A 14,541-nucleotide genomic window follows, 5' to 3' on the forward strand; every position below is an offset into this window, starting at 1 on the left:
AGTGCGTTTCGAATTAAACGTGCTAAATTTCTCAGGTACTTTACCTTGGCTATTAAAACACAAAACTGCGAATTTCAAATCGATAAAAATTACCGATAGGGGGTCAACGTCGAAACATATTAATTTCTAAAAACCGGTCCATTTCTGTTTTTCAAAGCTGGGGGAAACGTTAATAAAAATGAAGGGCGCACTAACGACAGATCAAAACAAACGACATTTTCTGTTGACCAATTTCGACTTTCCGGCGCATCAACGTCAAATGTAACTTTTCATTTTGTTATTAGCTTTCAGCTGACACAAAGTTATCACGTTTTCATTAGGAAGGGATTACAATCAAAATTACTTGCTATGTGTCGGGTATGCAAATATTGAAGATAAAATCCCCATTTTTGTCTGTCGATAACATCAGTGCCAGAAGCAAATTGTCCCGTGACGCTGTCGATCGTATAATGTTGATTGAAAAGAGAGCACTGTTTTGCGCCTGCAAAACTAAACAGTTTCCCCCTTTTCTTTTCGTATTTGGTTGAGATAGAAGTATCCGCACTTTTTGTAATTCCTCCCCATGCTACAAAAGAACTCTGGGATATCCTGAGCCCACGATAGTCAGCGGCTATTCACCATTTCATCATGCTTATAATTAGTTCAAAATGGCGGACGAAAAGGCCGCAACATAAGCTTTAGCAGTACATACTTCTCGGTCGATCTCTCGCAGTTTAAGCATTATGAGTTGGATATTTGGGTCATCGAAGACGCCAAAATCTCAGCTACCGCCTGCAACAGCTCTTCAACAACAAAGACTAAAGCAAATTGAATCACTGCGTACCTTTCACAAGTAAGTCAATTTGTTCCTTCCTTCACGGTTTTTCATTGATTCCAGCGGAACACCTTTCATCTGCTACCACGTCACAGCCAGTTTTCTTTTTAGCTTCAGTGGTTCTTTTTAGAACCCGAATTACTCCCAAAATGACTTCAAGTAAACAAGTTATCGTAAGGTTAGAGTCTAGCTAGGCAAAACTACTAGACCGGCAAGTGGGAAATTTAGGCTTAAAGGTCGACACAAACTAGGGAACATGTTGCAGTTACGTGAAGCGGGAACACGACCCTTCGCGTGTACGCATAGGACGCATGTTGCAGGGACAGTAAGCAAGCTGGTGCACACAAAGCAAATATTGGTTCATTTCTATGTTGTAGCGGGGACAGTTTGCAAGAGCAGTGCAAACGATGTGGCATTGAAAATTGAGATCATTTTGTCCCTGCTTCATGATGCACGAATTCAAACCAGCTGATTTCATGCCACGTGTTGCAGGGACAAAATTTTGCCTGGGAAATTTTGTCCCCACACCATAACTTTTTCGCTTGAAACAGGCATGTCACGCAAGGAAAACTGTCGCTGCAACATGTCCCCGTACACGCCCACGAGGCAGATATTGATTCATTTCTATGTTGTAGTGGATCAATACGACAGTCTGCAAGAGCAATGCACACAATGTATCGCTGACAAGTGAGGTCATTTTGTCCCTGCTTCAGAATGCAGGAATTCAAACCAGCTGAATTTCATGCAACATGTTGCGGGGACAAAATTTTGCCTGGGAAATTTTGTCCCCACAACATAATATTTTCGTTTGAAACAGGCATGTCGCACAAGGAAAACTGTCGCTGTGCACAACATGTCCCCGCTGAATTAATGTATTGACAAGAAACACATAACAAGAAACAAGATGTGTGACCAATCAGCAACATCAGTCACTTGACTGTCAGTCAATGATCTTGCTAGCTTGGATCCAGTTAGGAAATCTTAGCTTAAACTTGCATCAATGCAAGAGTTTCACTTTCTAGTTTTTAAGCCAAAAACATCTTTTCAATTTAGAACGAATGTTCCTACCTCGTTTCACTTCCCCACTGGATATACCTTCTTGTGAACTTCTTTCTAGGTCCTCTTACCAGAGTGAATGTTCAGCCAATTGTAACTTTACCTTTTTAAAGCAAAGAAAAACTGAGGTTCAGATGATAATCATTTGCATGTACCTGTGCTATTCAGTATAAAAAGAAATTCAGACATGAACTTTCAAGCAGAAAGAAAGAAGTCTTTGTTTCAATATGACTTTTGATAACAAGTTAGAAAGTCATGTAAAAATATCAGTTTTCACTTTCAGCATGTCATATGTTTTCTTTTACACTGTAGCAATGTGTAGTTCCAGAGAATATCCATAACTCCCCCAAAGAAGGGATTTTTTCAAAGACCCCCCCCCCCCAACCTCTATGGAAATTACAATTATACTTCATACATTTCCTTAAATTTTTGGTCCTACAGAAGGCTCACCCCCCAGGAAATTCCAGTCCCTTCTGTAAGGGGGGGGGGGGGAATATGGGTATTTTCTGGAACTGCACAGTCATATTTTTACTACCTCTTCCTCTCCTTCTTGTCTTTTTTTCTCCTTCCATCCTTCCTTCCTTCCTTCCTCCCATTCTTCATTTCCTTTCTCTCTCCCTCCCTTGTATTACATTTTTGTGTGCATTATGTTGTTTACTCCTTATGGTTCATGGGTTCATTATTCTTTCTCTTTTTTTCAGCATCACAGAAGTACAAAGGGATGTGGAATACAGAGTTACCTTCAATGTGGGGAATTCAACTGTCTTTCTGAACATGTATGAAACAGCAACCAACTTTGATTTAATTCACTTATGCAATTCACTCATTAGAATGTTTATTTGATCAATCTGCAACTTTTTTAAATACTCATTAGTAATAACCCCTGTAGTGTGCAACTACAATGTCAATAACATTCCTTACAAAGTGAGCAGACACCCTGACAGTCCATATTAGGGTTATGATGTCATCTGCCAAATAGAGCCCATTTATGATCATGTCTTGACAGTGCAGTGTTTGCGATTAAAATTTATTTGCCATAATCATTCGAAATGGCACTGCCCTAGAATGAGCGCTGGTGATGAAAGCAACACTAGCAGCCCCATGGCCCACTGAGGGCAATAAGGATTAACGATGATGATGATGACGATGAAAGTAACATTAACAATTAGCATGAGGCCACTGCGCCTCCCAACTATATTGTATTAAAGCCGACAAAATACCTGGCATTGATGATATGGCATCTTAAGCTTTTTTTAATAGACTTGACTAATCAGAGTACACACTAGAAAATCCTGACCAAACTTTTGTTTTAAAAAAGAGAATTTTGTATGGTGGGAAATGCAGTTCTATTTAATTAAAACCCTTGTTTGTTCTTCCTTATCATTACAGAACTCTACCACCACAATTTCCTAATGAGAGACCTATGGTCAAAGTGTCACCTCCCTTGCGTCATCCATGGGTTAATGATCAAGTAAGAAAGCTTTTTTTGTCACATACTCATCGCCAATCATCTATATTTTATGAAAATAAAGTTAGTTTACAATTAGTGATTTGCATCTTATAGTTATTTTCTCGTTTACTGACATCTGGGGATAAACTGTAAAATTGACCAATGTCAACCACTGATTTCTGAACAGATTTACTTGTGTTTAAAATATTTTCTGCAATAATTACAAACCTCTAATCAATAAGGTTATGTACACTGCAGTGCCATATGAAAGTGGAGAAACTCTGCAATAAATATAATATTGGAAACTTATGTAATAAAAATTATTAAATAAACTAAAGATTGGAGGAATAATGGTAATTAACAGAAAGTTGCAACAAGGTATGTTCTTTCCACATTATTATTATTCTTATTTTTCTTTTTTTAGATGGTGGTTGTGGGATGTCCTGGCATAAATAGTGTAAGAGCATTTTAAATTGAGTGATCTTGTGTTTTTTCTTCTTCTTTCCCACACATGAAAGCATTATTTTACTTGTTAGGTGGCTATACTTATATCTTTTAGTAACCTTTTGACTGCTAGCAGTGATAGGCAGTAACAATCATTACTGCTCAACTACAAAAAAATGATTATTTGATTATGCATTATATAATATCAAGAGCAGAAACGTGTTAATAAAGGAAGGGAATCGCAATCAATATTTTTAATTAGTAATTTTAGTATTTCAAGTTTGGGACAGAATTTATTGACTTCTTTATCTCCCAATTTGTCTTAAAACACCCAGAACTGAAAACTGTATTTTTTCAAATTATGTAACTCAAAGGCTCAGTGAATTTGGGACACAGACCCCACACCCCAACGTCTTGTTTTGGATGTACATGCAAATAAAAGTCAGCAGATTGGTCAGCATTTCATCTTAATACATTTAATCAACTAAAACTGACAAGCGCTATCAGGGAAATGATTCATTATTTGTGGCCAATTCAATAATTATAATTTACTGTCTAATTTGCTTTACCTTTAGTTTTACATGCACTCCAACCTGGGTAGAACCATCACAGAGATTGTCAACGAATTCTTCGACCACCCCCCGCAGTTTCTTGGTCCACTGACATCCCAACCACAGTGAGTATTGTTTAATTTTTATTTATTAATTTTCCCTGTTAGTGCTGTAATGTGCAATCTAAATACAGGACATGGAGCATCGCTATCTGAAACTTGGTTATCTCAAACTCCTCACTATCTCGAACTCAAATCAGTTCCTCTTGGACATAATTTTCAGTCACTTACTATTGGCTATCTTGAACCCCTGACATCTTTTGGTATAATTGTTTCATTTCCCTTAGGCTTAAGAGTTCAAGTTGGTGGTGGTCAACTGTAGTTACAATTTTCTTTGTACTTGTCATAATTTTTTTTTTTTTATTTGCTCATTGGAAAGTTGATCATAAATTAAGGCCTTCCACTGCAGCCAAGCCTCATTTTCTGACCATAGCTGTGTGCATGTGATCAAATATGATATCAATTAAATTCAACATGGGTAGCTTTAAACAAGCATTTTAAATTAACAAAATTCTCTTCAATTTTAATTTTGCAGATTTCCAGCAAGTTCTAGTGGATATCAACCCTTAAACCACTACAGCTTTTCTGGTTTTCCTGGCTTTCAGTATGCGCCACAATCTACTGCACCTTCCAGTACACCCTCTTTTTCTTCACTTAATTCACCAATAAGCCAGTATTCACCTCTAGCCATTACAAGTGCAGGAGCTATGCCACACTTGTCAGGAAACTCTCAGGTACCGTGTTCAATTTGAGTTTGAAAGCAGCGTAAGCCTCTCGCAACTTCGTCGCTCACTCGGCAGCTTCATGACCTAAACAACCTCGTAGCTCGCTTCACTCGCTTAGCTATTCTACCCTGAAACTCACGAGGTCGACTTTCAGCATGTCTGGGGGAGAGGGAGGGTATGCAAATTCAGTTGTAAAAATAGAGCTGGAAAACAGGTCTGAAGGGACTCAACCCCCTTAAAATGAGTTACACTGTATCAAGCCAACTAGAAGCTGGTAACTTTCTGAGTTCGTCATTTTCCCCGTAGAAGATGAAGATATACAGCGAGCATAATAATTATAAAAATTATGAGTTTGAGAGTGAGGTAGAACAGAGCTACTGATTCAGATGAAAAGATATGATGTGTTAAGCTCTTTGATAAGAAAAGCCTTTTGATACAAAACTGCACAGTCACGCAGACTTGCATGTGGTAAAAAATGCTTAAAAAAGAAATAATGACAAAATAACATTTAAGACTAATAATGTTGGTGTTTTTTCCATTAGATCACTCAGACGACTCCGTCAAGGCCACCTGTTCCACCCAGGCCTTCCCAACCAGCCAAAGTACATGTATCAAGCTCCATTCCAGAACTTGATGGTTTGAGGTAAGATTTATTATATACTTGGTACCCTGTTCAATTTTTGAGGTAGGTGAGGTCATGGGACAACAACATAAATGTTTGTGTTAGGACAAGAGGGGCTATAATTCATCTGTTGCTACTTGCAAAATCTTAGGGGATTCAAACATAAGTGGAAGCCATTTCTGCAGTGTGAGAAGGATGCTTCATGATAGCTTCATGAAAGGGATGGAGCCCCTTCCTTCAACACTGGCTTCCTGTCTCAGCTTTACATGTAGGTATTCATGAACAACATCAACCCCACCTCTCTCCAGCTATTTCCCCACATCCTGTTCTTGTAAAATAATGGCAAGCTGCTATAATACATGAAAATCCCTCGACTCAAAAGTGTTCTAGCCTGCAATTCCTAACGGTTGGTTAGTTCTAGCACTAATAATACTTCTGTTGATTTGTATTCCAGTCTAGAGGAGCTGAAGGATCTCAGTGATAAACCTGAAATTATGGACTTATTCTTGACAAAACTAGAATCAGTAAGTAAACAAATCATTGGGGACACTCACTTGCGAAGAGAATTCTTTTTACTGAAAAGATCATTATTATATTCAGTTGACTCTCCTTGTTTCCTGACATAGTGGCTTGCCTAATGGTTGGTGTGTAGGACTACAGATCGAGTAGTGTGGGTTCAAGGACTGGCTGTGTCCATAGTGTTGTGTTCCTGTGCAAGGCACTAAGCAGTCAAGTGTCAAGACAACCTGGCAAATGCTGGGGCCTGGGAGGCAGAAGGAGGGGGAGGGGAAGGGGAAGGGGAGGAGGGAAGTGGACAGAAGGGTTTATTCTGGAATGGACAAGTACCTTCCTTTAGAGGCAGCCAGCCGCACCCTTGCTGCTGCTAGATTCACAAACTGAAATCAACCCCGATGGTGTTAGTCAAGTGCTCTAGGCCCAAATGCACCCTTTACTGTAGAAGTCTTCTTCTTTTTTTCTAATTTTATTTTATTTATTTTCTCTTTCAGGTTAAAAAGTTAGAAGTTGATAAGGAAGAAGTGGAGAAGAAAAATGAAGAAATAGCTAGTAAGTTTTTGTCTTGTCCATATCAATGGGTGTTTTATATCATGAGTAGAATTCCCGTTCCATGTTGTAATTTGGATTTCAATTAACTGAGCTGTATTTTCCGACAGGGTTTAACTTGTCCCTACAGTCTAAATTGGAGGGTAGCAAAGATGATCTTTTAAAAAAGGTGAGAGATATTTTAGTTCGCCTTTGAAGCTATTTTACAATTAAAAATTATTCTACGAGCTCGCGTTGGATATCAGTTGGCTATAGTCATCTCATATCCAACTAGCGCGAGTGGAATAATTGTTTTGTTAAAAACGCCGTCAAAATATAGAAAACTAAAATAAGTTAAAAACAAACACGCCCCAAAAACTCACGCGTACGCTTACCATATTTGTAGAGCAAATTATTATTATTTATTATATGGTATAATGGCTCATATATCACGATGGCTAAGCCAATGAAAACTCTTGAATTGCATTATCAAATGATCCAGGTTTGAAAGGAGCTCAGTCACGGTATTTTGGGTTATTTTGGCCACATACAAAATTACCTTTAAATGGTAGGAAGCCTGAAAATAAGAGTTTAATAAGATAGAAAAACTCCAAAGTGATAATGATCAATCATAAAAGAACAAGGATGGCTAAGGATGGAGAAGATTAACACGGATTACAAACGACGAATTTGAAAAATTGAGGCGAAACTTTTCAATATGCGCAAACCGTTACTGAGCCCCTTTAACAATAATGAAATAACTCGAGTAGATTTTGAAGAATATCGGTTAAATCAAAGAGGGTACTTGCAGTACAAAAGTTTTGGTTCTTCCAACGTTAATGTCTTAGAGAATCGTTCACAGTGCTTGCATATACTACCGTTTCGTGGTAAAATTCCTTTACTGGTGTCCCCTCAGTTGTGGTAATTATTACGTTTAGTACTACTAACAAAGTATATCACACAATTTGTCGAGGTTAACAAAGGAAATCACGAAATACCGTAAATCCTCGAATTAGCGCCCGGGGCACTTATTTCAAATTTAGGAGAAGACGGGGGTGCTTATTTGATTTTTCCCAAATCGTGGCCTGACATGATCATTTTTTGAATACATCATCTGCGCTTAAACAACAACATAAGCTTTTTATCGACATAAAAAGCTTATTCTAAAGTTTAAATTGCGGCACTGTTAGCACTTGCATTTTTTTTCCAAACTTAACGTGCTCACAAACTGAAACAATGTTCAAATCTAATACAACCTTTGTTGTCTCCTTAACTTTCTCTGCAGTGCGAGCGTGTGTCTGAGCTGAAACAAGAGTTTGCAAATAATAGCCAGAAGCAAAGAAATCTGACTGAGGTAATGCTTTTGAATGAAATAATCTGCAGGGGTTATTCAACCATAAGTTGTGAAAAATTCTGCAAATGTAGATAGCTTGGAAAAAAGGGGAAAACAGTAGACATGGCTGACTCTGACCGTGATCGTCGCTTTTGGTTCTTTTCCAGTGAAGTACATCTGATCTTAACTTGGAAAGCCAACTAAAGGAAAATAAACTGTTGAATAAACAACAGCCAGAATTCCACTCTACGAACCTTAAGCCCTGGTCAAACCGTGTCGCAAGTAGACCCAAGTATTCAACTTGCGTCTACTTGCGAGTCCGTTTGGCCAGGGCTTTGGCAACAAATGACCTTGCTAAACTTCGTCGAAACCGAGTAGTGTTATGAAAAGTGAACTGATCAAATGACAGGAGCGTGGGACAAATAATAAATCTGAGTCCCCGACAAGAATCGAACCCATGACCTCCCGAACACTGGACGGGCGCTATATCCACTGAGCTACGAGAACTCATGGAGAGCAAGGTCATTTAACTGAGTTCATATGTGACAGGCGTCCTGTATACTGCTGCGATCACCACTGTCGAAGTCATCGTGAGTGTGATAAGTGAATAAAGATGGTGAATTCTAAGCTCGGTAATGAAATGTGAAGGGTGAACTTATCAACATGACACGAGCGTGGGACAAAGGAAAATATCCGAGTCTCGTGAGCTGAGTAATGTTGTTCACCAGAAAATTCACTCTGTATTGTTAACATTTATTCACTGGACAGCGATTTATCTAGCTTGAGATTCAGGAACCTTTTGGGTATTTCTATAAGGATTTTTTCAGGTTGCTCGTAGCTTTAGAAGTAAAACAGAATGGCACATCATTCTTCTCAAACGAAGTGATTTGTTTTGTTCTTCTGTTTTTCTGTTTGTTTGTTTGTTTGTTTGTTTGTTTGTTTGTTTGTTTGTTTGTTTTCTATCAAGGTTAATTTAACCAGGTGGGAGGGGGCGACTCTGTAGTTTCCAGTATTGATGCTTGACCGATAAGCTCTGCGTGATTTGCAAATTTTGAACTTTACAGGCACTCTCCATAGCCGCGATACAGACGCATTTGCAAATAGCTGCCACTCAAGCTGAAGAAGAATCAGATGTAAGTGACTAACTACAGAAAGATTTATGATCAATATTTATTACCGAGGCAAAAAGCTAGAAAATGGCGTATAGAAATTGAAAGACGAATGTTCAAAAAATGTTCAAATGTTGTTGTTAATAGTTGTCAGTGTGCTTAGCAACACCTAGCTAAGTTCACAGGCATGCCACTGACTTGAAACTGAAAGAAACAAATATATCAGCTAAATGAACAGGCTTAAAAATCCCAGCTAGCGGGAGGCAGACTAGTTGGCTATTTACAAGCATGACCGAGGAGTTGAACCAGGGTCTACCAAGAAAAAACTCGAGCTAAGTGGTCAGAGCGGGCCTTGAAACCGTGATCTCCAGATTTCAAGTCCGGCGCCCTGACCATTCGGCCACAATGTCTACTATTACGAGCCGGAAGAGAGGTTACGTATTCTTTAGGAAGCTAAGGAACCTGAAAGAGTGATAATTGATAATGCCGTTCTCATTGTGAGGTAGTTGAAAAAAAATCGATAATAAAATTTCATGAACATGTTCACAAATGGTCAGGATTTTAAACTGGGATACAGAGCCTTAACTTTGACTGGTTTGTTGATCGAAAAATCATTTCTCATTAGAATATCAATGTATTGGCAAGTAACTAAGTGGTAAGGGACCGTTCATTTTTTATGAGGGAGGGGGGGCTGGTGGGATTTGGGAAGCACCATTTAAAAATCACATGACCCCCCCTCAGCTTACCAATTTTTTCACATGGCCCCCCCTTATAGCGGTAATTTTTTGGGATGACCCCCCCCCCCAAAAAAAAAATTCAACAAACAATATTTAGATTTCAACTTTTTTAATATTTCTCTATTATCCCCCTACTTAACGTTATTGTGCTCACTATGAAGACAATATTTACAATCCCTATACTACAGAGAGCTGTTGTTTAAAAAACAAATCAAAAGAAAGAGAAGTCAATTTCGGATCTCCTAGTTATGGCTCGCCCTGAGCGTGTGGCATTTGGCCTCTCATTGGCATCTTCCTCATCTGAATTGATGAATGCAAGAATGACGTCACTTGAGTCATCTTCTTTCCCAGAGTCAATGGCATTACTGTCATACTCATCATTGTCACTTTCATCCGTTTCACTGCTGTCAGCACTTGCCCTGTTGTCATTTTGTGTCAATGTCCTGGAATTTCTCAGTGTTGGTTGGCCAACTCTGAGAGGACTCTTCTGCTGCAAGCATGAATGTCTTACAATTGCCTTTACTTTCTCACTCTTGCTGCTTTTCAAATGCTGCTTCAGCCCGAGGTGGTTCAAGTACTTGTTTAGTTCTGGAACACGTAGCGTTTTAAGCTTGGTTAGATCTTCGCACAACTCAGTCCAAGGATAATCCTCATATGATTTATCTTTTGCGTCCCTACTTAACTTTGCCTTTTCTTCTGCTCTCTTTTTCCTTTTAAATTCCAGCACTTCAAGATGCTGAAGATAATCCACCACAAACTTTGATTTGACAATAAACTTATCTGCAAATAGAGCAACGCTCTCTGGGTGAGATAAAACCAGCTTGCCACTTCCATGCTCTTTCTTCGCTTGGACCCTTGGCTGCCAGTCATCTGGACCACACCCTTCTTTTGGGGTCTTCTGGTAGGAGAGGTAGTGGTATTCTGGTAGGCAGGAATGGTCAGGAACTGGTTTAAGAAAAAGAAGCAATCTTTCTAAGTGCGGATGGCTGTTCAGAAAGGGCGAGTGAGTTTTCCATGCCAGGGTACCAGTTGAAGCCCAGTGATGGAAGAAAACTGAACTTCTCCATGAAAGAACACAGAGCAATGGTGGAAAAGTTGAATGTCATATTGAAAGATGTAAAGGAACACGATTCCACACTCTTTCAGTCCAATGGGCTTGCTTTAAAGCAGGGCGAAGAATTTGCCCACAGTTTTAATGTAAAACAGATCAAATGTATAGAAGGTAAGTTGACGAAGGTCACGCAGGACATGGAAGCACTAGAAAATAAGAAGGGCAATTATAACAGCATATTCAAGGGCATACTCAAACAGCACATCAACAAAAGGAGAAGGAAAAAAGAAAACCGCAGAAAGTCAAATGAAAGAAAGAGGAAGCGGACTGAAAACAACGTCCAACGAGTTTATGGAATCTGTGTTGGAAACCCGCTAGGAAATGATCTTCCACAATGCCTTGTGTACCCTCCTAGAGCGGCCGTCCCGGAAGAGTGTATTAAGGTTGAGGATGTTGCCACGTCGTTATTTAGAAGAGATGGGCCATACGTCGCACAGCTCTTGGAAGGGAATTATTTCACCAATGCTGCAAGAAGCAGAATCACCACCAACCTTGAGCAGGAAGTCAGAGATTGTGTTTACACCTTCATGTACCCTGAAGAGTACACTCTGACGGAAAGCATTGCTGCTTCTTGCAGCATTGGTGAAAGAGACTCCCATAGCAGCACAAGTGGCGACGAAGAACTCGACGACAGCGAAGATGAAGATGAGTGCCAGTGAAAGTTGCATTCCAAAATAACAGTGTGAAGTACTTTGTTTCAGTATCTACAAATGCTTTTTGTCGCCAAACGTTTTTTTAAAGCAGAAGGAAAGTTTGTAATAAATTTGTATTCTGCCTTCTATGTTTATTCTATAGCAATTTTTTTGATATTCAGACATTATGCCATTTTAAAGTTTTACTAAAGTATTTCCCGTGACCCCCCCTTTTTCCCTTATTTTTTGGGATGGCCCCCCCTCGAAAGCCATTTTTTTTCGCATGGCCCCCCCCCAAATCCCACCAGCTCCCCCTACCTTATAAAAAATGAACGGTCCCTAAGAATAACGAAAATCATAAATGACAGGCAGATGTGTTGTCTTGACGTGTCAGACAATTCTTTGACCTATAGGAAAGAAGTGTATGGTAATTAGTGAGCAGTATTGATGTGCTAATGTTTGATGTAATGAGCTAAACGCTTTTCTTCTTTTTTTTTTCCCCAAGGTCATCGCAGATGAATTTCTTTCAAGTAAGTATACGTGTTTCCACTTTAGTTCTGGAAAGTCACATTGCTTTGAAAATGACATCTCTTAATTTGGCTGTTCGTTCGTTCGGGTTTGTTTGTTTGTTTGTTTAAATTTGCCTCAATTACCTTGTTGTCCTTCGCAGAAAACATAACACCAGACGAATTTATTCAGAAGTATCTAGCAAAAAGAAAGGTAAGAATTTATTTGTAGTTGACTCTTAGCAATAGAATTCTGCCATTTTCTTTTCTCAGTCATAGTTGAGAATCGCCTCTAAACCCATTCAGGAGGACTGGAAACAAGTCAGTCTTCTTTCCGTCAAAATATGGAAAAACAAATATTATAAATTGCCTTTAACAAAAATATGTTGTCAATGGCTTAAAAGATTATTTCAGGACGTTTAGGTTGCTGCTGCAATAGGCCATTTTACAGTTGTGTACTCAGTTACCTGGCCTTTGAATGCAAGCGAGGCTGGAGGTGACCTTGCTTTGATACAGATCTCTGCTTTTTCATTCAAATGCCAACTAGTTAGCATAAGAACAACTTGATTTACACAACAAAAGCATTGAGGTCTGTATCACGTAATTGTTACGTAATTATTACGCAAGGTCCCGGCAACAAGTTCAGCGTCGGTGCGAAAACGAAGGTTGCTTTAATTCAAGTTATAATTTCCCTTAATTCTCCATTTCAGTTGTGCCACAGTAGAAGAGCGAAAGAAGAGAAAATAAGAAATCTCCACACAAGATATTGATTAGAAACTAAAAGCTAGTCAAGGAAATATCCGACAAAAGATTTCCAGATGTCTTCGTGAAGGTACGAACCACCGAGTTCGTCTTCGTTGTGTTGGATGGTCACGTGACAGTTCAGTGAGTCACATGACAGTTCGGTAGTCAAGTGACAGTTCGGTTAGTCACGTGAACGTTTCAAGATCGTTCAAGAAACGTCTCGAACTAATCAAACGTTGTGAACAAGCGGATTTGCGTAAAACTCATTTCTATTTTTCGAAGTGAGTTTGCATACAATACGAAGCGTTGTAAAACTAAATTTTCAGCGCTCGCTTCAAATTTTGCAATTATGTCGTCATTTTAAGACACCTTGAATGACACTGTAGATGAACATTTGTGTTGCAATGTTACACGTGTAAATACCAAAACTAAATGGAATCTGGTGACAATTTTATGAATTCTATCAAGAATTGTAAAACCCATCTTGAATGATGCAAAGCAAAATAGTTTAAAAGGGATATTTAGGAATTTATTGCAATCGCCGAGGTGAGTTTAGATTTCATTTATAGAAAAGAAGTAGCTGAAGCCTTGTAAAACTCGATCGAACGCGATAATAAAAATAAAGAAGTTTTCATTTCCAGATAAGCATAACGGTAGCGTGGACGCCCACAACACAAGCATTCTCGACCCCAGACCCCTCGCTTTCTTGACCGCGTGCGTCATGCGCAAAAGAGAAGAGCTCTGGGGTCGAGAATGCAACACAAGCATAAGCAGGTAAGCATGCACAGAATGGATACTTGCCTTATTTTCGGTTCCATACTTCCACTATACAGTAAAACAAGATGGCTGACTTTCGCTTAGCTTACAGCAGCGCTTTCTCACCTGACATAAGCATTAGCACAAGCACAAGGGAGCAGCAACGTTGTTCTTCTTATGCTAGTGTCGCGGGCGTCCTCACTACCCTGTGCTTATGCTAATGCTAAAGCTGTGGGCATGTCCTCACTACAAATAACAGTTATGCTTATGTTTGTGTTGATGTCGTAGTGAAAACCAGGCTTAAAGATGATTTCCAGTTCGTACTGCGCAATCTCAGCACCCTAATGTTTACAAACAAAAAAAAATCTCACTCGATGGAATGCGAATCGATGTTATTCGTTACGAGCCACATACCTTTTAAAAATCTTTGAGGCCTTTCAAATTCTCTTTCCAGCTGCCTCGATTCATTGATTTTTACAGCTGCAAAGTTGTTTCATCAAATGATACGAGAAAGAACGAAACAAAGTTTCGCGTCCATAATGGCGGTGGACATGACACTTTGAATTTACTTCATGTAAGTAGTTGTGAAATGTTCACATTTTGTTATGTCCTACATAACTCTCGAGAGTGCGCGGTACGGACTGGAAATCATCTTCAATGTGTAAATGTATAGAAATGAACTACAACCTTGTCGGTTGAGACAATAATTACAATTTAAAGAGGCAGCACTATTATGAGCATGACCTCGAAAAGGTTTAATACATAGCCTCTTACGGGAACTTGAAATGAATAAATGAAATAATTTTTTTTCGCCGAGGCATGTGTCTCTTTTCGCTTGTTACTAGCTACGG

The 14,541-nt window shown here is 39.1% G+C and overlaps 1 protein-coding gene across 1 annotated transcript; it reads left to right on the forward strand.

Annotated features, from left to right (window-relative positions):
- The first annotated feature begins 620 nt into the window (after nt 1-620).
- LOC110045038 (vacuolar protein sorting-associated protein 37A-like) lies at nt 621-14,506 on the forward strand. The gene is made up of 15 exons (XM_020750631.2): nt 621-832; nt 2,572-2,646; nt 3,260-3,341; nt 3,745-3,777; nt 4,340-4,440; nt 4,910-5,108; nt 5,642-5,742; nt 6,176-6,245; nt 6,729-6,786; nt 6,894-6,952; nt 8,048-8,116; nt 9,160-9,228; nt 12,190-12,214; nt 12,355-12,404; nt 12,901-14,506. Exons 1-15 carry the CDS (start codon nt 723-725, stop codon nt 12,958-12,960), a joined length of 1,161 nt encoding a protein of 386 aa, XP_020606290.2. The 5' UTR covers nt 621-722; the 3' UTR covers nt 12,961-14,506.
- The last annotated feature ends 35 nt before the right edge of the window (nt 14,507-14,541 follow it).

The sequence above is a fragment of the Orbicella faveolata genome, unplaced genomic scaffold (assembly GCF_042242905.1).
Source record: "Orbicella faveolata isolate gen_17 unplaced genomic scaffold, um_ofav_v1 contig_25, whole genome shotgun sequence".
NCBI classification, from domain to species: domain Eukaryota; kingdom Metazoa; phylum Cnidaria; class Anthozoa; order Scleractinia; family Merulinidae; genus Orbicella; species Orbicella faveolata.